Raw genomic sequence first — 20,171 nt, 5'->3', positions numbered from 1 at the left:
GAAAATATTACCCTATATCCTGACGTTCTTATGTGCACACCACGTTTAGTAAGAGTTGACTTCATTCGTAAACAAAAGGTCCTCTTTGATCCTTTTTCTGGATTAGGAGCCATGATATTTGCTGAAAATTAAAATTATTTCATCAAGACAAATGTACTTATATATAACACATATATATAATCATTAAAATGTCATTGGTCAATAAATAAACATCACATACATGTATAATGAAATGCTTGAACCTTGCAGGTACATATTCTGGTTTTTTAGAAAATCATTTATTTCTGATGATTAGATATATATATATATCTTAAAATTCTTACTGCGGTCTGGAGTGGGCGGAGTTGTTGGCCTTGGTGTAGAGGGTGCTGATCCAGCGTCAGACTGCGAGTCTGGAGACGGAGAGCCTGATACCGAACCCGCTGAAAATAAAAAACACTCCATTGATATTTTATTGTGACAGGTAGCCTGTAAAAACAAATTACTTTGCATGAAGTAAATAATAATTTGGCAGAGAATTAAGACACAAATTAGATGTATGGCTATATTTTGGCCACTTGATGTACACCTTTACATTAATTATGTTCGTTAGTGAATAATTAACGCTAAAAATAAAAAGTGCCAATAAGGTTGACCTGTTTGCCGTACATCTATAAAACCACTATCATTTTATTCAAAATGACAAATTTGATGTATCATATTAGGGAAAGTATTACAAAGATAACACTATGTTTTCCCCTTTTGTCTCTTTATTAATTTAGTTAATTACATTATGCATAATTACATTATGCATTCTTTAAAAGACCAGTATACTTTTGGGGGATTTTTTGAACCTAGAATTTTCCTTCAGATGGCTTGAATTGAGCCATTAAATCATGTTTAAATGAGATCAACTTTGACTTGTTAGAAGTATTTGACAGCTCTTTCTACATTTCTGTCTAATTAAATGGATGTTCATTCCGATGTTTATTTACACGGTATTGACTATTAGAATTATAGAGGCATCAAAAGTTTACATCTTTGGATTCTGTAGATACCTAGAAAAAGTCTTCCTAAATTTAATTGATAGATGGTTCATTTTTAAATATTCTTTATTTTTCAAATAAATATTTAAGAAATTGTGGCCTCATAAATATGAGGGTTTCCCTAGGCATTTGCCCCCCCCCCCCCCCAAAAAGTATAACTCGAATGATTTGAACTTGAACAACAAACTTCAGTATTATTTTATCATGAAATGCATAAATAGCTATTGTTTCTAAGAAAATTGTCAAATGGCAGGTGTATACAGAAAAAAATCTGTATTTTAGTTTATAATGCAATTAACCAGTGCAAGTCACATAGCGTTCGGGATCAAGACAGATGTCTTTCATTAAAACATACCGGTAAATTGATTGAACATTTCGGCACAACTCTTCCTTGTTCAGGGTTAAATTGTGGGTGTGAACAAACCAGAATGACAAACAGCTATAAACAGAAACCTAGTCAGGTGTCCAAAAACCTACCAACTTAACCTTGTCTATAAGGAATGAGTGAATTTTAGACACATTCAAGTTCATTAGTAAACACTGAAAATACTTCTGTTTAGGAAAAATATTTGCATATATGGGCTCAGATAGTTCTTAATTCAAGAAAAAAAATATATGAGTAGATCCCAATTAATTTGGAAAAAAATTATTTTCACAGTTGCTTATTAGTATGATTGTCTAGAACACCTTTATGCCTAATACAGATTAAGTAACTGTTACAATTTGCAAAATGCACTAAGAACCAATAAAAAAAGGAATAAGATACAGAGTTATCATCTGATTTACCGGTAGCATATCATTGCTAATGTTAGGACAATTAATTGTCTCTGAATATGACAACGTACTAGCCATGAAAGGGCAGGCTTTGTTTTAAAAACATGATCGTGATAACCCAAAAGAACATTTCATGAATGAAGTTTTTCGGTCAGGTGCCATCATATTATTTGTCCTGTCAAATCAGACAGTCTATGCACTGTGAAACTTTATTACGAGCTCACTCTCTCTCCATTGTATCATTTTGAAAGAGGGAAGTGGGTTTTCTTTAAACCACTTACTGTGTAATCCATTATGAAAATTTAAAACTATAAACTTAATTTCATTAATTCTTTAAGAACTCTGTTAAGATATTCTTATTAATAATTGGTGTAGATTAAATTATCTCTTATTTAAGAGCTATATATACATCGTACACCTTTGATAAAGACTAAATTAGCAGTATATCACCTAATGAAGTGACTGTGGTACTATAGTACACTTACTGTTGGTGGTACTTAGTCCTAGCTGCTCCAGTAGCTCCTGGTGATCTTGTACATGGACATAGTCAAAGATACTGCTGCCTGTCATCTCCACCTAATTAAACAGGAGATCAAAAGTAAATATTCAGGTCTTTAGTAGGAGCCATTAACAACACCACAGACAGACAGACAGATTGACAGAGACAATGAGAGATGGTTAGGCAGAACATTAAGAGAGAAAAAAGTGAGGGAAATAAATGGAGAGAGAGAGAGAGAGAAGAGGAAGAAAGTAACAGAAATTAATGGGGACATACTGTGAGAGAGAGAAAGAGAGAGAGAGCACAAGGAAGAGATACAGAAAGATAGAATAAGAGGGGGAAGGGAGAGAAATGAATAAAAACAGTCTGTGTGTGTGACAGAGAGAGAGAGAGAGAGAGAGAGAGAGAGAGAGAGAAGGATAGAACAATACAGAGAATGGGATAGAAACATGGAGAAAATATCCAGGAGGTACAAGAAAGGAATAATGAATGCAATCAACTTCTAATGATGACCTCTGTATGAACACATAGGGTTTGACAAAAGATTATGTCCGCTTAGAGGCATTCTCTGCAAAATGCATAGGCCCAGCATGATGCTGAATCAGCCATGACAGTCCAACAATTGACTTGTGACAAATACAAAGTCGATAGCAAACCACAACCTAAACAAATTAATTCAACCCCATCAGGACTCTGGTAATTGAATTGTTTCTTTTTCTTGCTCATTCCTTTTAAAATTCTTCTGGTCTCATTTTTATAAGTTTTTAGCTTTTTTAAAAAAGGGTTTGGCATGAAGTTTTCATTCTTTTTCTAGTTTTGTCCTAAATGGAGAGTGCATTGTCCTTTGTGATGCTTTTAAAAGGTGTTGTTGTCAGAGTTGAAGGTCTGAAGATGTCGCTGTCAGGCCGTCTAGTCGACTACGCTGCGCTGAATGATGGAACAAGAGGAATGGTTCCACAGGACCAGTTGGTAGTGCACAGAGAAAACATGACAAAAGAGCACTTGTTATGTATGTCTGGGTGACAAAGAGGAGATCATTGTGTTCATTAACATTCTTTTATGTCAAAAATATGGCTCATTTTGTGGAAAATTAACTGTTTGATATCTATCTTTTTCACTATAACTGTCTCCATGTAGATTAAACACCAAAGTTGTTACATAAGGGGATGCATGGGCAATGTGTTTCATGTAACGGTAAATGGTGCAAAAGTGAAAAATAATGCCTACTTAACAAAGGACAGCACAAATTAAATGCTCTTATTAGACAAAATTAGGAAGGCTTTTGACTTCCTGACAAATGGAACTGAGAAGTTTTTAAGACTTTGAGGACCTTTTTATTTTTTTACCTGTGAAAGCCCCAGGTAGATAGACACGGTCTCAGATATGTACAGGAACCTCCCATCATTGGCAAGGATGAATGCAAAGCCGTCTAGAGACTGAAAATAAAACAAAGGCTAATGTGTTATGCATCATCTTTGCAAAATGGTTGAAATTTTTTCATACTTGGGGTTTAGGGAAAACATTTTGGATTGTAAAATTCAACAGATACATGTAGTTAATATTAAATGCACTCCTTTATTTCTTGATTGTTTCTATTAGTAAAGTAAAAAGCTGTTGTTGGCTTATTCTCTTTTTATCTTTTAAGAATGCAATTTCTGTAAATTCTTTATGGAAGTCCTGTGACCCCCCCCCCCCCCCCATCCCATCAGATATGATAATAAATGAGATGCTTTATATTCTAATGACAATCATTTATGTTCATAGACACACATTCTGTTAAACAATCAGCAGAGATTGGCAAAATTTTGTGGTTATTACTGTCCCGAACATTGACATGGCATACGAATTAACACTTAATTAAAAGGTTGAGATGGGGCTCAATACAGAATCTTTTTTCTTCACGATCATTGCTGCAGCCAAGACTTGCTAGCATTAGGAATGGATTAACCTTGATCAGAGCTTGGATAATCTATCAGGAAATTGAAAGCCTTAGATTTAATGCATATTTTAGCTGAGCAAAACTGAATAACGGTAAAAAGGACAATTTTCAATAAAACTGTCTGTAATTGAATAATTTCTGTATCAAATGACTGTTTAAATGAGTGGATTTCTTATATTTCAGAAATAAGTCATTTTTACCAGGTAAAATGATCCTGAATTAGGAAAGTTAGCAAATGATATTTGATCATGATGAGTAAAAAATTTCATCATCATATACAGTAAGACATGGTTACTGCAGGCACTCTTATAATGAATTCATGCTTACAGTGAAGTCAGTTTCATTTCTTCCCAGGCTATAATTTAATATGTTAACAACTTAATCTATCAAAAGTTGTCAATAAACAACAAGAAAATCTAAAATTTAGGAGTGATTTGGTTGTTTGTAAAAGTTTTTATAAATATTCAATGACATCTATTTAACTATATATGAAGAGATTGCAACAGAAAGGTGAAGGTCATGCATTGATTCATGAAACTGTCAAGTTTGAATTTGAATCAACAGTGTACATCTTGTATTATAGATCTATTCCGGTAAAAGTACTGATATTACACATAGTACAAGTCTCAGAGTGCTATAGTATACAAGTCTGCTGAAATTAATCAATTCAAATGGGATCAGTTTGAAAAAGTAATAAATACAACTTGCAAAAATTAACTTGACTCCTATATGCTGTAAAATTATTTCCCAATTAGAAGAATCCCTCCATGATAGTGTCAGAAGTATATTAAAGATGTCCTTGAATTTACTTGCAAATAAGTTGCAGCTCATCCCTTTGTCAATTATGAACTAGGTAGTTTTTTGAGAGGAGATTTATATTTACTGTACATGGCATATCCTCAATTACGAAAGTTTGAAAACAACAATCTAAATATGGAGGATATATTTTTAAACACATCAATTGAAAGTGTTTGTACTTTTGATTAAAGGTTATTCTGATAACTCGCTAATTGTTTATCATATTCATGTTTAAGTGCATGTACCATTTTATGTACTCTAGTTCAATTTAAAGTTCAATTGATCATTTACCTACATTCGTCTTGTACTGTCATGAGGAAATCAGATCCACAGACTTCAATAATTTCAATAGCTCTGATAAATTAATGGCTGCACTGAGGCAACCTTTCCAAAATTGCAGGTATGATGTATTTCTGTGTTTTTGATTTGAATATAAGTAACCTGGTTTTTTTCTTCTATTTTTCAGGAAGAAATGATTTAAATGCACTTTTACGTGATAAATACAAATTGACAGGTAAGCTTTCATTCCATTCATTATAAATCAACAGTACATGTATTTATAACCTGTTCCTCCAGAGGTGCATATATACTGCCTAAATAAATTACTGATGGGTTGTCGGGTACCCCCTTGTACGATGTGTAACTTGTTTTGTCTAAGTAAGAAAAATTAATAATGAATTGATTATAGCTCCTCTGTAATAAGTTGTCTGGTTGACATTGTCAATGAATTCATAATCACTCAAATGAATTGTCTCGCCATTAACATTTTTGCATAAAATTTTGCAACTGAAGTGATTCCATTGGGTTTTGGGGACTTCAAAGATAGAGCAGAAATAGGATGTAGCCATAAATTGTTGCAGTGAAGAAAGTCAATTAAAGTAAAGGTTACCGTCAAAGCTAACAACATGGACTGTGTGTAATATAATTAATGAATTTTTGCATGATGATTACCAGGAAACCTTGTGATTTATTGCCAAACAAACCATATCATTAGCTAAAGATAGTTTTTTGATCTGTCACAGTTGTGAAATTATCCAGTTGTCTAATATTTATCAATGAGGGTCTTTCTTGTTTTATTTTTTTTATTTTCATAGATTATTCAGTAACAGTTGCTTTATATATAGTTATTTTGCTGGGATAATCAAATTTTACATTCCAGAAATTATTTACAAGTATGTCATGAATTTCATGTGTATTGGCTAAATAATATAATGCTAGTTTGAAATTCACTAATCTCGTCTTTCTTTTAAACCTACCAGGGAAAATGATCACATTAAAAAAAAAGAAATGAAATTTTAAAAAACAGTATCTAAAGGTGTTTCCAAATAATAAATTTTCTTTTGCTTGGTACATATCTGAAACCTTTACATGTATAATTTTTCAATTCAAAATCTATAGAGATGGGTTGGAATTCTGATAAATAATTCCCCTCCCCCCACCCCCTAAAAAATTACAGACTGCATGTATATGCTAGATTTTGTATCCCAGTTGGGTCAATTTGTACAAGTAATTGAAATGTTAATTTTTGGTTAAACACATTGGAGGACATGTAATTAGAAATAAGATGAAGACAGGTTTAAATTGTATCATCATCACTATAATGTACCTGAAGTATATGTGTCCCTTGGTGATTATCAAAAATATCCATGGCAATATTTGATATGTTTCGTCTTCTTCCAGGTCCTGCAAATAATACACAATCATTTAGAAAATTAAACTAAAATTTTTTTTTATCTCTTAATAGTACTCACATTTCATGCAATTTGAGTGTGCTAGCTATGATTGACATACAGAATCAATTTAATTTTATGGATTTAAAGGGGGATAGACAGATGTGATATGCTTCAAGTAATTTGCTATTATTCATTGAGGAGTTTAAATTTGAGAAAAGTGTGATTTGAGGGGGGTCTATTAATAAATCTTGTTCAAAAATACAAAATCCTCATTTCGTCAATTTTCTGAGCAATGATGAAACAGATAAGGCTGTGTCTGTTAATACTGCTCCGCTGCAAAATTGGGGTGAAACACTTGAAAACTAGCATTGGAAAGCAAGCCAGAATGTAGAGATATCAGCGAAAGGTCAGATGAAACTGATGAGGGTGAAAAAACTTGAGAGAATGGAGCTGTTTTACAAGGATAGGGTATCAGCTCTGGTGATGCGCTTCATTTGATTCCGTTTGCTATCGGATTGAGGTAAAATTAAATGTGTATCTCAAAAGAAGAACTCAGACTGACATAAGTAATCAGACAAAATAAAGGTTGTGTGCTGGTGTGCACTGGCTTCCCTTTGTTCTCTGTAAAGAATAACAGCCATTCAAACAAAAACCCAACGATCTTATGCATGTTTGATCTGTCCCAGTTCAGAAGGCAGTGTTTGAAATGATTTTCTTTCCTGGAAAATTTATGTTCTAAAACTTCCAATCTTTTTGGTACAAGCAATACATTTATAGATCAGTATTTGATGTTTTTTTTTAATGAATTCTGGAACAGAATTTTTTACTGTCTTATTCTGTCAAAAGATTGAACTCGAGGATTCTCGAAATGCTCCAGTTTGTCGTATCTTGTATTGATAATATTCGGCCATATTTCTGTAGGGAGGAAAGCCTCAAGTTTTTCAACATTTTTAATGGGAGGAGGAGAAATCTCAGATTACACCTGGCTCTTAAAGATATTTTCTATCTATCCATTCATTTGATATTTCCTTGTCATTTTTAAAGAAGAACTACAGATAACGAGGCTTGAGGATTGTTCAAATCGCTATTTCCCATAATCACCGCTGCATTTTGGGATATATCATGTGACAGTTTATATCATGAGAACAAATATTTTATGACTTCAAACTTGTTGCATTTTAAACCTGCCCTTCAATAAAATATGCAAGCAATTAATGACTAGATTTGAAACTTTGGCAGCTGATATTAAACCTACTCATGAAAAAAACCATTTATGTTGATTTATAGATTTCCAGTCAAAAAGTTTAATTAAGAAATAAAACAGAGTCTTGATTGTTTTAGCACGTTCGTAATTATAGTACTTTTGTCCCGCACAGCTGTGAAAAAAACAGAATATTAAGAAAATTTATAAAATATATTGGAGGCTGAAATAATTGATGTAATGTGCATTACAATATTAAATCAGTTTGAAGTTCCCAATAGCTTAATTACTCTAGATGATAATGACAGTTAAGCAAGATTTATAAATATACATGTACCTGGTACTTATACCATGGACAAGCTGGTCCATAAATTGCATTGATATTAATACATCTAGACAAATATAGCCAGTTGGTTCAAATTGCAAATCATGATATTTATAAGGCTTAATTATTTTGTGCTAGAATTAGTTAATTGATTTTCCTGGCAAACATTTTACAAGTACATGTATCATATTTATATTCATGATTTAATCAAATATTTAATATATAATAATTTAATAAATATTTTTGTGCAATTAATATTTCTTAAAGGAGAAGGTTTATGAAAGCAAAGTCTTGCTGCCTATAATCCAGCTATGCTTTGTGCATAATGAAACATAATTAAATTACTTTTTAATGACATTTTTTTTCTGATTGGAGAAGGGGTTGTATTCTATATGCTTCCTGGAGATATAAGTTAAGTTAAAAGTATTGTGAGAATTTTGTATAATTAATTGATTATTTTAAATGAATATTGTTAATTTACAATGGTTCATAAGGTATGATTTGACATGTCAATAGTGAATCAATTCTGAAAATTATGAAATGATGAAATTTATGGCTCTTAACATTTTTCCTACATGATTAAAGGTGTAACAAGTTAATTTTCATCAATCATTATTATGTACCTGAAATAAAATATAACTTAACTTTTTCAAAAATATTCTGCAGTATTGAAGAGCAATCTGCTTTAAATGTAAGCCAGCTCTGACTGTTGACTTGGAATAGCTGTGTCGTAAAATTGCATTAAAACTTTATTTTTTCAACAACATAAACTATGGGCTCTAAAAGGAACCCTTTAAAATATCAAAAAGAATTTGAATTCATAATACTCATAATAATCAAAGAATGATTCCTTATTCCTTAAGTATATACAGTGTTCATCTTCAGTGAGTTAATATGCATACTTGTGCATAGTAAGCATAGTAAACCAACAGTTACCATTACAAAATAAAAAAGTAAATGGATTAAGTTGCATCGATTTTGATGTCCTAACCATAAGACAGATGTTGTCTCAAGCAAAAAGGAACGAACCCCTTGCTTGATCTTACTGTGTGAATTGTTTTTATAGCATGTTGCATTCGTTCAGAGTGAATTGATCTGCTACTGTGCATCAGGTGCAGAAACAAAATGACATAACTCGATATGACCTTTATATAATGTGACCCTTGAAATGATACCGATTACGAAATTTTTTTCTAAATATATTTGATGACTAGTTTTACAGAGATGCTCGGAAAACTTGTTCAAAGTCACGTAGCTTATTTATTTAAACATACCAATCTGTTTGTAAAAATAAACAATTTTAGGTTTGGCAGAGTAGATTTTTACAATAATTAATCAATTTTTTTTTTTAAAGATTCTATCTGATATCAAATTTACCTTAAAGATTCAACCGAGTCAGTGTGTCTTTTTATCACATGGCATCAGATGCTACTCACATTATTAATTTTTTGATGACTAAAACACAAATTTTAAGCAGTACTATTGAAACACACCTGAAAATCTGTTGTGTTTCATGGTCCACCAAAGAGAGACCTTTAGTTTTTTACATTAAAAAAACAAAGTAAACTTTAAGTAGTATGATAAAAAGAATATTCAATAATAATTTTTTTATATATACCTTTGTAATAATACTTTTTATACAGCATCTTGTATGTGCTATTAGATATTACTTCCCCAAAGGGATATTGTTGTTTGATGGAGGGAGGTGGGGGGGGGGGGTCCTGAGGCCCATTTTTGGTAATTTTAGTATTTTCCAGGGAAGGGAGGGTCTATGAGGTCATACCCTTGTTTTCTTTCATAATTTCATATCTTTTTAATCTATCTTATATCAATATCAGGTACAATATTTATATGCATGAGAAAGACATTTAACCCCCCCCCCCTTTAATTTTCATTTCAATATTTTTCATAACTTTGGTTTTTATTATAAATGAGATTTATCTAATTGCTCTCAGCTACTGACAGAACATAGAATCCATACAGAGTCATTAATTATTGATAATTAATGTAAGACTTTAGATTTGTCCTTACCTTTAAAAGATTTGCCATTTGTGAGATGGTCCCTATTCCATGGAGGGTCACCATGTCCAGAGAAATCTCGTAGTTTAAGGTAGCTGATGCTTAGTCTGATGATTGATGCTTTGTCCAGCTGACTCGTTATGGCGGCCGGAAGGGGAAGTAATTTGGCCAGTTCGTAGAACTCGTAGTTTTCCTTTCCACGCCGTGACCTAGCAGCATCTCGTGACTTCTCCTTTCTGAGTTCCAGGATGCTGTTCAGGGTTAACAATATATCTAACATTATTTCAAGCTAAATGAATGATCGAGAAAAAGATATTTCGAAATGAAATTAAAACATTTTGACTCATCAAAGCACTGAGCAGTATTTTAATACAGAGGGGAAAAAATTATGTTCAGTATCATTACTAGAACATGATACTTAATGACAATAAATCTAACTTCAGGCAATTATATAATATGGGACATTTTGAGGTTCTGAAAAATCTGTATGGGTTTTTTTTATTGTTATGATTGCATGATTTCTCTCTTCTCTTTTTTTTTGATTTTACACCTACAACATGATTATGAAGTCAGAGAAATATATAGATTCAGCATTTATTGGCATATTGTTTTAAAACTTAACAAGTGAAAAGCTGTCAATGTGACAGCAAACCGGGTTTTCATTTATGTGAACTGTATCCATAATCCATGTCAACCCGTATCCAGTGAAATGGAGTACACTATATGCAATATTTTGCCAAAAAATGACTAAGTTCAAAAGCTGGTATTTTTTTCATAAATTATCGGAAATCAAAATCCTAGCAATATGCACATCTCTAATATATGTACAATTGATCTGCAAAAGAACAACTTCCTATCTTGAGAACTGTAGGAGGAGTTATCCGTACAATGAGGGTACCCTATATGCAATATGTGGCCAAAAAATGACTAAGTTCAAAAGATGGTATTTTTTTCATAAATTATCGGAAATCACAATCCTAGCAACATGCACACCTCTGATATATGTACAATTGATCTGCAAAAGAACAACTTCCTATCTTGAAAACTGTAACTGAGTTATCCGTACAATGAGGGTCCCTTTTGGCAGCCGCCCGCCCGCCATTTTCACCATTTTAATAACCGGATTTTTCCGTTGGAAAACCCGGTTAAAAATTCTATTCTAATAGACTCAAACATGATCGACTGCATGTTGACATGTGCCTTGACTAATTCATACTGACAGGTATTTATATGAACTACCGTAGTTTGTTAGGAATCCTTCATTAACCATCTCTTTTTTATACGATAGGATGGACATGATTGGCAACCAAGCTTTTCAGTAGTCTCAGTACATTGATTTCTTTTAGAAGAGTGTGTTTGAATGCTAGCATCTTTTTTGAGTGCAAAATGAAATACATTTATTTCATTGAAGTTTTCTATTGGCTGCACATTTGGATGAATAGTCAGCACGTAATTTCCACAAAGTAGGTTAGTACATTCCATAGATAATCACCACGCCTTAATTAATTGAATAAAATGTTTCTGATGCCGAGACTCGAAATGTTTTTCGTGAACTATTTTGGTCTTCACCAGCGCCACATGCTGGTCCCATGTCATGTGACTCTAACCAAAACTGGAGGAAGTTTTATGATTGACAGCCTCATTTTGACCTCTGATGACATTAGAGAAAAGCAACTGTCCAATAAATTATGATACCAAAGGTTCATATTGGAAAGCAAATACATAATGATAATAATGAAGATTCTTGTCAATCATTAGTCTTGTTATAGCGGTGTGATTAACATATAAAATATATCTATTATGCAAATATTACTGAATATGCTGCCGTTATCATTTCCAATCACAAATCTCGTGATAATTAGGTCAAGGCATATCTAGCGTTTTTATTCGACAGTTTCCTCAACACTTATCATATATTCCACGTTGGGGAACAAGCTTGTTTACAGCTCGTCCACAGATAAAAATCTTGTAAAAGTCAAATTGAGGAAGACTGTGTTCTATTTTGATTATTAATGTATTCTTATAGATCTGTAATTATTCCCCCATTTTATGATTTATTAGATGATACTGAATACCTTATGTCTTAATTAATTAACTCTAACTCAATATTTTTGTAAGCCAGTTTTTTATCAGTTTTTATATTTGCTATTTGAAGATATTGTTTCAAGGAAATAATTGAAAGAGAAGCAAAATTCTCCTTTTCTGCTTGACAGGTGTATATATGTAAATTTTGACATTATGAATTGTTTTTAATTATCTAATAAACAATTTTTTTACTAATGTTTTACAGAATATTAATCATAAAGCAGGACATGCATGTATACTTTGCAGTTTGATGGGTTTTGGGGGTATAAATGAGATAATACACTGTAGTATTGGTATTGTAGTATTGTAGTAAGGCAGATCAAACAAATAATGTGAAATTAAATTTACTGTCAAATGAATGAAAAAAAATAACAGCAAATTTCCAATTATTATCAAAAAAGAATCAAAGTTAAAGAATTTTATCTGCATTAACATGCATTTGTCTTGGGAGGGACTGTCTAGAGAAAAATATCACCTTTTGAAAGATTTTTTTAATACATATATATACCGATCTACATGAGATAAACATTTTTTAAAAATACAACAAAACGGAGAGGAATGTTTTTAAAAAAAGATCCAATATATATCCTTTTAATTTTATCCTGATTTATATAGTAATTAAACTACTTTTATTATTGACCTAACTAAATATTTATGCCATATGAAATGCATTTTAAACATATTTTTTGAAAGGTTTTATTAAATATATTTCATTAAAGTTTAAAAGAATAAAGCATAAAATCAATCAGTAGTCTTCAAATATATAATTTTGGTGTATTTACTTGGTATATATATTTACCGTGACCAAAAAAACCCAGACATACATACAAAAAAAACCTGAAAATGATCCATACAACAATTATGTGTATATATTTAAATGAAGACTTTTTCATTTCTTTCTTCTTGAAATTGTTCACTTAAATAAAAGCTTTTTGACATTTTTAAATAAGTTATACAAAAACAAATAGAAAATATATAAAAAGAAGAAAGATACTGTGCACTGTAAGTTTGGGGTTAAATTAGTTCTTTTTGTGCTATTTTTGTGATTGGTGTATCAAGGGATTTCTTTAATCAAAGCCTTTGGATTAAACTCTTATAGATAAGAGCTTTTCATGCTAATCAGGAGGGAAGAAAGATTTAATGCAATTTGGGGTCCTCCAAAAAAAAACTGCAGCAAATTCTGGTTTTATTTTCAATCAAGTGAAGAAGGGCCAGTATAGGAAATAAAGCGATTATATTTTTCGCCTTGAGTATCTTAATGTTATTTCACTATCGCCAAGACTTACAAACTATGGGAACAGAAGAAAAATGAGCTGCCGTATGGGCATGCGGGATAATTGTCTTTTGCAGGGATTGAATTTGCATATTTCTAAATGCCTTCTTAATCTATTTCCCCCTCTATTTCAATAATTGGGTAATTGAATTTTGGACATAGTTTATGTGTTGATTTAAGATTTTCCCAGTCAATCTCCAGGAAGAAATCTTGTATATCCCTATCGGGTCTCCAGAGGTTTTTTTGTTCAGATAAAACTGATTTTGTTCATAAAAGTGTTTCTTATTAAATTAGCTCCAAACCAAGGCTGATTGAACTTGGAAATCAATTATATTCCCTTCGTTGCAGTTTTTCAAGAAACAAATGAATAGTATTCGGCCAAAGGACTCTAGGAGTATTCAAAGTCAAATTTACAACTACTCATCAAAATTCACTTTTGTATAATTCATTTTCAAATTTATTTTAAACAACATTGTGAAAAGAAATAATGATTTTCACAGTTACCTAGTTCAAACTTTTGCTGTGTTTTTTTATTGTGTGTTTTGTTGGTTTTTTATCTTTTAACATTACTACATTACTTAGATTTAGAACAAGCAATCATAAACTGCCAATTGAGACAGGCAGTTGGAACAATGTACCTAGAAATCAACGATTTTGTAATTGAATATGTAAAAATAACATTGGCGACGAATATCATTATATTATAATATGTCCAGAATTGAAAGAATATAGAAAAGCTTATTTACCACCAATGTATTTTAGACGACCAAATGCTTTAAAAAATTTTGAATTATTTGCATGTAACAAATTAGCTGTTATTAATAACTTATGTAAATTTATCAATATTAAAAATAAGAGAGTCAACTCTCCAGGTTGATGTGTACAGTATATACACTCTTCCTTTATGTATAATATTGTATGTATTGTATATTTTCTCTATGTTGTTTTATACAATATGAGAATAAATAAAATGAAATGAAATGAATCAATTTATCATAATTAAAATTATTTCTGGTTCAGTTACCGGTAAATGAAAAGAAAATTGTGGTTAAATGCATACCATTTGTTCATTGCAAACACACCAGTAACTAACTTTTAGCCCATGGAAAGGAGCAGTGTTTTTCTGATATATGTTTGATTTATTATAAAGAAAATGTAATTTTAAGATACTAGGTTGGAATATGTTATATTAAGTAGAAGGTTTATAAAAATTATAGAAGTATAATTTATATACAGTAGATTAGTCAATCTAGTGGGACACTTGTCAGGCCTGCATTAAGTCTTGTTCACCTGTCCAAGTCCTTCATGTCATACGAGTGAATTAAGAGACAAACTGCAGAGAAACAATTTGTAAGAACTAATAAATGACACCAAATCTCATTAGAGACCCACTGCTGAAGAACAGTGTTACACAATGGCCATCATTTGTAGTTGCCTTCATTTATGTGTTACTATCACTGCTTGGAAAATGTAGCAGTTGTCACAACATTTAATTTTGATTGTCCTCTGCTTCGACACAAGTTTCTCTAACAAGGGGAAGGTTTAATTTGGGGGATTATTTAAAATATCCAGTATTTTTGCTGCATTTTACAAATGTTCTCATGTTTGAACAATTAATTTACATTGAATTTTTTTAACAAGTTTGATAAAATGATAAAATCATTCTTAAAAGTGTAAATGTTAATTTTTTTCACAATAAAGTCTTTCAAATCTATTTGATTGCTAATGGAAGTATTTAAAAAAAAATAAATTGATGAATACAGATGCCTAAATCTCTCACCACAAAAGTTTCCTTCCTTATATCTGCCAAAAAAACCTAGATTGTGTATAAACAATATCAAAATTATAAAAATGTTAAAGATGAAAAATATTAACTTTGACATTTAAACAATTATTTTCGGAATATACAATGTATATTTCTTCTGTACCACTTTACAAGGAAACTTCACTTCTGAATACTACAATTTTTTCTTCTGTACTACCTTTTAAAAGATTAAACTTTTCACTTCTAAATATAAATTTATATATTTTTTTAAATTGCTCTATATAAGAAACTTGATTTCTGAATATACAATTTACATCTCCTTTGTACTACTTAATTTATCTTTACTATAGAGTTTTGTAATTCAGTGTCTTGTTTATACAAATTTATGGGGAGTAGAAATGATGATGAATTGGAAAAAAGCAAGCCTAAGGATGTCATCCATCTCATTTAACTCTATCATCCTTTTTTTTTATAACCATATAACAGTGAGTTTGTAATATAGGTAGAAACCCTGTTTCATATACAGTTAAGTTTATTTTGACTGAGGGAATTAGTTTTATTTTTTTTAATGTGAAAAATACTTAATTTAAAAATAAGTCTCTTGCTGAAAATTCAGCAAAGGTAATTTGTAGAATTGCTAAATCATTAATTTTGAAAAAAAAGCAAACAAATGGTTTTCTTTAAGAGATTGACACATTGGTTTTGTGTTCAGTGAAAGCTAGAAACCACACCAAAGACAAGCACACCATTTGTGAATAAAATAATTAACAAATACTAAATATACAATCAGATGACAAGGTATAATTAAAGTTTGTTTATAAGGGCTTTATCCAATGGATGCTTCATCATTTTACTAATGTTTACCATTCTTAATTAAGACAATATGATTTTGATATGATACGACAGTTAATTGTTGTATTGACATTGAAGAGTAAAATTTGAGTCTAAAATAATTTTAAGTTTTCCCCCTATTAATAGTCGTATAGTCATAATTGTCACCAGCCTTCGACAGAAGCTGCATGGGCTTGTCTGTTCTATCAGTGAACAAAAACCACACATTAATCAGCATGTGCAACTGTATAAGCTTAAAGTTTATCGAAGTTCTAATTCACTGGTGCATTTCTTCAAACTGATAAACTCCAGATGAAAGCATAAACAACTTATTCATCACTGCATAGTTAAAGCATTTCAAATATTTTCTTTCAAAGATAAATACGATAAAAACCAATGGTGAAAGAAAGAAAAATATTTGGAAATAATTTGTTGTGTAAAACCTCCCATGATAACATGATAGATATATAGATTTGATAATTTTTTTTATGACAGATGGATTTCGTTTGCCGCTGAATTCTAACTGTACCTCCCAAAAGCCTCGTAATCCACGTCAGAGTACTGAAAACAGTTGGAGAAAATCACTGCTCCCTCCATCGCTAACCGGCTTCCCTCCTGTACTATCATCGATGGACCCAGGCAGGTAGCCGCTTTCAGATTGTCAGAACTAAATCAACTATAACACTCTAATGATTACCTTGCCATCTTTATGCATATTTAAATTTGGGTTATTAATAGCGACCGTTTGTCAAAATTATTGCGATTGGCTGTTAACGGGTTCACTTTCTAAAATAATGAAAAAAAATAATTTGTGAGAATTCGAACCCCCAGAATAGATTAAAGGTGAATAGATTTACTGACTTAAACAGGTGCAGCTTGTAGAAAGTACTGCAGAGTATTTGATTGATGTGAAAGTGATCAATCCAATATTTTGCATTTTAATGATTCCAGAATAAAATCATCAAACTCGTCTGGTGTTTTAACAGAACTGACATTCCCCAGACTAAATATTAACTCCACCAGGAAGACTTTGGCGATCTGCCTGTGCCTTCCAGGGCACATCCAAGGCACTATCCCTTGTCAAAGATTTTATGAAAACCGATACACAATTCGATTCCTTTATTAAGCTGGATGACGGAACTTTTCTGCAATAGTTATGTCAACTCTTAGATTCAATTAAAATTGTTACAATTGACTTCTTAGTTTGGTTTTAATTACTGTATTACTGTATTTTGAATGTACTTTAATTTTTCAATTTGCATAATTCTCTTTTTAATGATGTAATTAGTTATTATCAAAGGGGCATATATTTACTTGGAGAAATGGGAGATGAAATGATGTGTGTTAAAACGCAATTTCAGAGCGATGCAGATTTTGCAGAACACAAGTGGTTTAAAGCAATTTATTTTTTTCTGAATAATAGTTAACATTTCTTCTTTCTTTCATAATTTTCAATGCGATGCTATTTGTGGCTATTCAGTACTTCACACAAGGTTCCTTAAACATACATCTATTTTAACCAAAGGCTTTTTAAAGGTTATTTCAGGGGAGATTTAGGAAAAGCTACGTAAAGACCAAATATTCTCTCGAAAGGTCTTGTGTACGGCTCCTCTTTAGGTATAAGCAATCTGTTTGTGTATATAAATCAAGTACATGTATGATTATCCTAAATCAAAGGATGTTTTCTCTTAGTATCTTGCTTCAAAATTTTAAAGCCAGTCAACTTTCTACGATGACCTTGACTTTTTATCGATTAACTTAAAAATTGAATGGATTCTTAAGTATGTTTTGTTCCAAGTTTGGTCATCTTGGCGGAAATGACATTGTCTGTATCTTGCAAACAAAGCGAGGGAAGGCGAATCGCCACATAAGAAGTCAGTCTAAAGTCTCAGTTTCTTCGGAAAAGCTAACCATTAGATCCCGCTTCCCTTTACCCCTACTTCATTAGACAGTTTTATGAAAAAATGTACGTAGTAAGGCATTTTAAAAACAATCTGTCTGGAGGTACTGTTTAGTTTTTTTGGGTGTACGTAGCACGACTGTCTACTTGGCGTCACTTTACAGTACGAAGAAATGACACATCAAAGATATAAATGATAAACTTTAGTTTCTTAAAATGGGTTCAGTCGGAACATCGTGTGTAGTATCATACTTACGGGAAAAGTGTATTTTCTCAAAACAAATTGACAATCGAAATGATTATTTGGAATAAATACATGATCCCGTGGAATCACGTGCAGGAGTTACACTTCAGGTTCGGTGATATGTCGATCAATCAAACCCCGAGATGCTACGCATTTCATTAACAGCTTTACAAGCCTTTAGTGTTGTTTAGATTAACATGCTATTTCTAATTCCCCCAAAAAATCATTTGTGTGTATTGGGGGTGTTCAGGTTGACAAGCGCATTTACATGAAATATGGAATGGAAAAAAATACAAATATTTTTGTCTCTTCTTTAACTCTTACTACTCCTCTGAGGTTAAGTGAATCTAATTGAGAATGTATTATTCACGCATCCATAATAAAAATGTCACCATGCTTTTGACTCCTGGCATTCCAATGAGTTAACAGAACTGTGACTTTTTACGCCGTTATCATTCAAAAATATCGAACTTCCAGCACAATAACAAATCGAATTTTAAAAAACATTAATGAATAAAACTAAAGGACTTTGTGCGTGTTCTTTGCTCTATATGTTCTGCTATACTTTATCGTTTACATATATGAACGAGCGCCTTACATACAGATTCCGGTGCCGCCTACTCGCTGAATACCAAATTATAGCTCATTCATCAGCAATAGCGGGAACCTTCACGTGCCAAGGTGTTGTTTTGACATTGTCTCAAATTTGTCATAAATTCAAAATGAAAGTCATACTTAAGCCAAAAAAGTTGTCAATACTTTTTATGTGTATTCCCTCAAGAGTGCTTGGTATAAATCTTAAAGACACCCAAAGAAGGCATGAACCGATTCAAAGTGTTTACGTGACAAAAGATAAGTACTTGTACAATATAACTGAAGTACTGTACACTCTCTAAAGCAAAATCAACATTCCAAAAATTCAAAACACACTTCTAATTTTAAGAAAAAAACTTATTGGGACCATAATTAGGGATATTAAACCATCAAGCAAGCAAAGACTTAAATCCAAGTAGACGTATTTTTTTTCTTTGCAGAGAGCTAGCGAGTACTTATATGAAAACAATATCCCCTTGCAAGATAAAAAGGTCATTGACTTGTACACATTTTACATCCAAATTAAGAGGAGATAACGCATAAACTTCAAATCGGACAATACAGAGTATCTGATTTTCGATTGTGTTCTCTCTGAATATTGCGTGCACTATGAACCAACGATTTAGCTCACCTGAGCAAAACGTTCACGCGATCTTGTCATTATTACTCGTACCGGCGTATGCCTGTCTGTCTGTAAACTGATCGGATTTTTGTTTTTTTCTGTCATATTGTAAATTTTGAATTTTCTGGGGGCATACTCTAAAACCTGGCCTGGCCTGGCTTGGCCCCATTGGCCTGGCCTGGCCTCAAAGTTGGCCTGGCCTCACTTTTGGCCTCAAAATTGGCCTGGCCCCAAATTTTGGCCTGGCCTCAAAAATTGGCCTGGCCTCAAATTTGGCCTCTAGAAAAATTTTTGGCCTCAAATTTATATTTATATTTCTTTACATATTTGATGTTTTTATTGATGTTTTATTGATTTATTTTCAATGCATATTAAACATCCCTTTTGGTGGCTATAGTTGCATAAAGTGAAAGTGTATTAAAAATAATAGTTACAATTGAAAATAGAGTACTAACAATATATATGTATGACTACAAGTATGTTGAGTAATAAATTCTAACAGATTTTTATTCAGTTTGATTTAAATTCTTAAGAACTTAAGAATGTGATTTTGCCCTGCCATTATATAATCATGGCATGTTTTTGCAATGTATTTAGATCAAAC

At 31.8% G+C, this 20,171-nt stretch overlaps 1 protein-coding gene and 1 long non-coding RNA gene across 4 annotated transcripts in view; one reads left to right on the top strand and one right to left on the bottom strand.

Annotated features, from left to right (window-relative positions):
- The window catches only part of LOC128177278 (protein trachealess-like), a 46,424-nt gene that overhangs the window by 3,922 nt on the left and 22,331 nt on the right, over window positions 1-20,171 (bottom strand). For 2 of the 3 annotated variants that reach the window (XM_052843934.1, XM_052843935.1), the window contains exons 2-7: window positions 10,266-10,504; window positions 6,642-6,718; window positions 3,645-3,734; window positions 2,285-2,375; window positions 324-422; window positions 12-121 (exon numbers count right to left, since the gene is read on the bottom strand). In XM_052843934.1, the coding sequence (XP_052699894.1) occupies window positions 12-121; window positions 324-422; window positions 2,285-2,375; window positions 3,645-3,734; window positions 6,642-6,718; window positions 10,266-10,504 (706 nt within the window). Of the gene's footprint in view, window positions 1-11; window positions 122-323; window positions 423-2,284; window positions 2,376-3,644; window positions 3,735-6,641; window positions 6,719-10,265; window positions 10,505-16,736; window positions 16,845-20,171 lie in introns of those variants that run through there. The other variant, XM_052843933.1, reaches the window with a different exon arrangement.
- Window positions 1-20,171, top strand: part of LOC128177279 (uncharacterized) — a 34,047-nt gene that overhangs the window by 977 nt on the left and 12,899 nt on the right. The window contains exons 3-4 of the long non-coding RNA XR_008242822.1: window positions 5,502-5,549; window positions 16,703-16,850. This is a non-coding gene — a long non-coding RNA (uncharacterized LOC128177279). The remainder of the gene's footprint in view (window positions 1-5,501; window positions 5,550-16,702; window positions 16,851-20,171) is intronic.

The sequence above is a fragment of the Crassostrea angulata genome, chromosome 3 (genome assembly GCF_025612915.1).
Source record: "Crassostrea angulata isolate pt1a10 chromosome 3, ASM2561291v2, whole genome shotgun sequence".
Taxonomy (NCBI): domain Eukaryota; kingdom Metazoa; phylum Mollusca; class Bivalvia; order Ostreida; family Ostreidae; genus Magallana; species Magallana angulata.
Note: the sequence above shows the minus strand (reverse complement) of the source record. Positions and strands in the feature narration are given on the sequence as shown.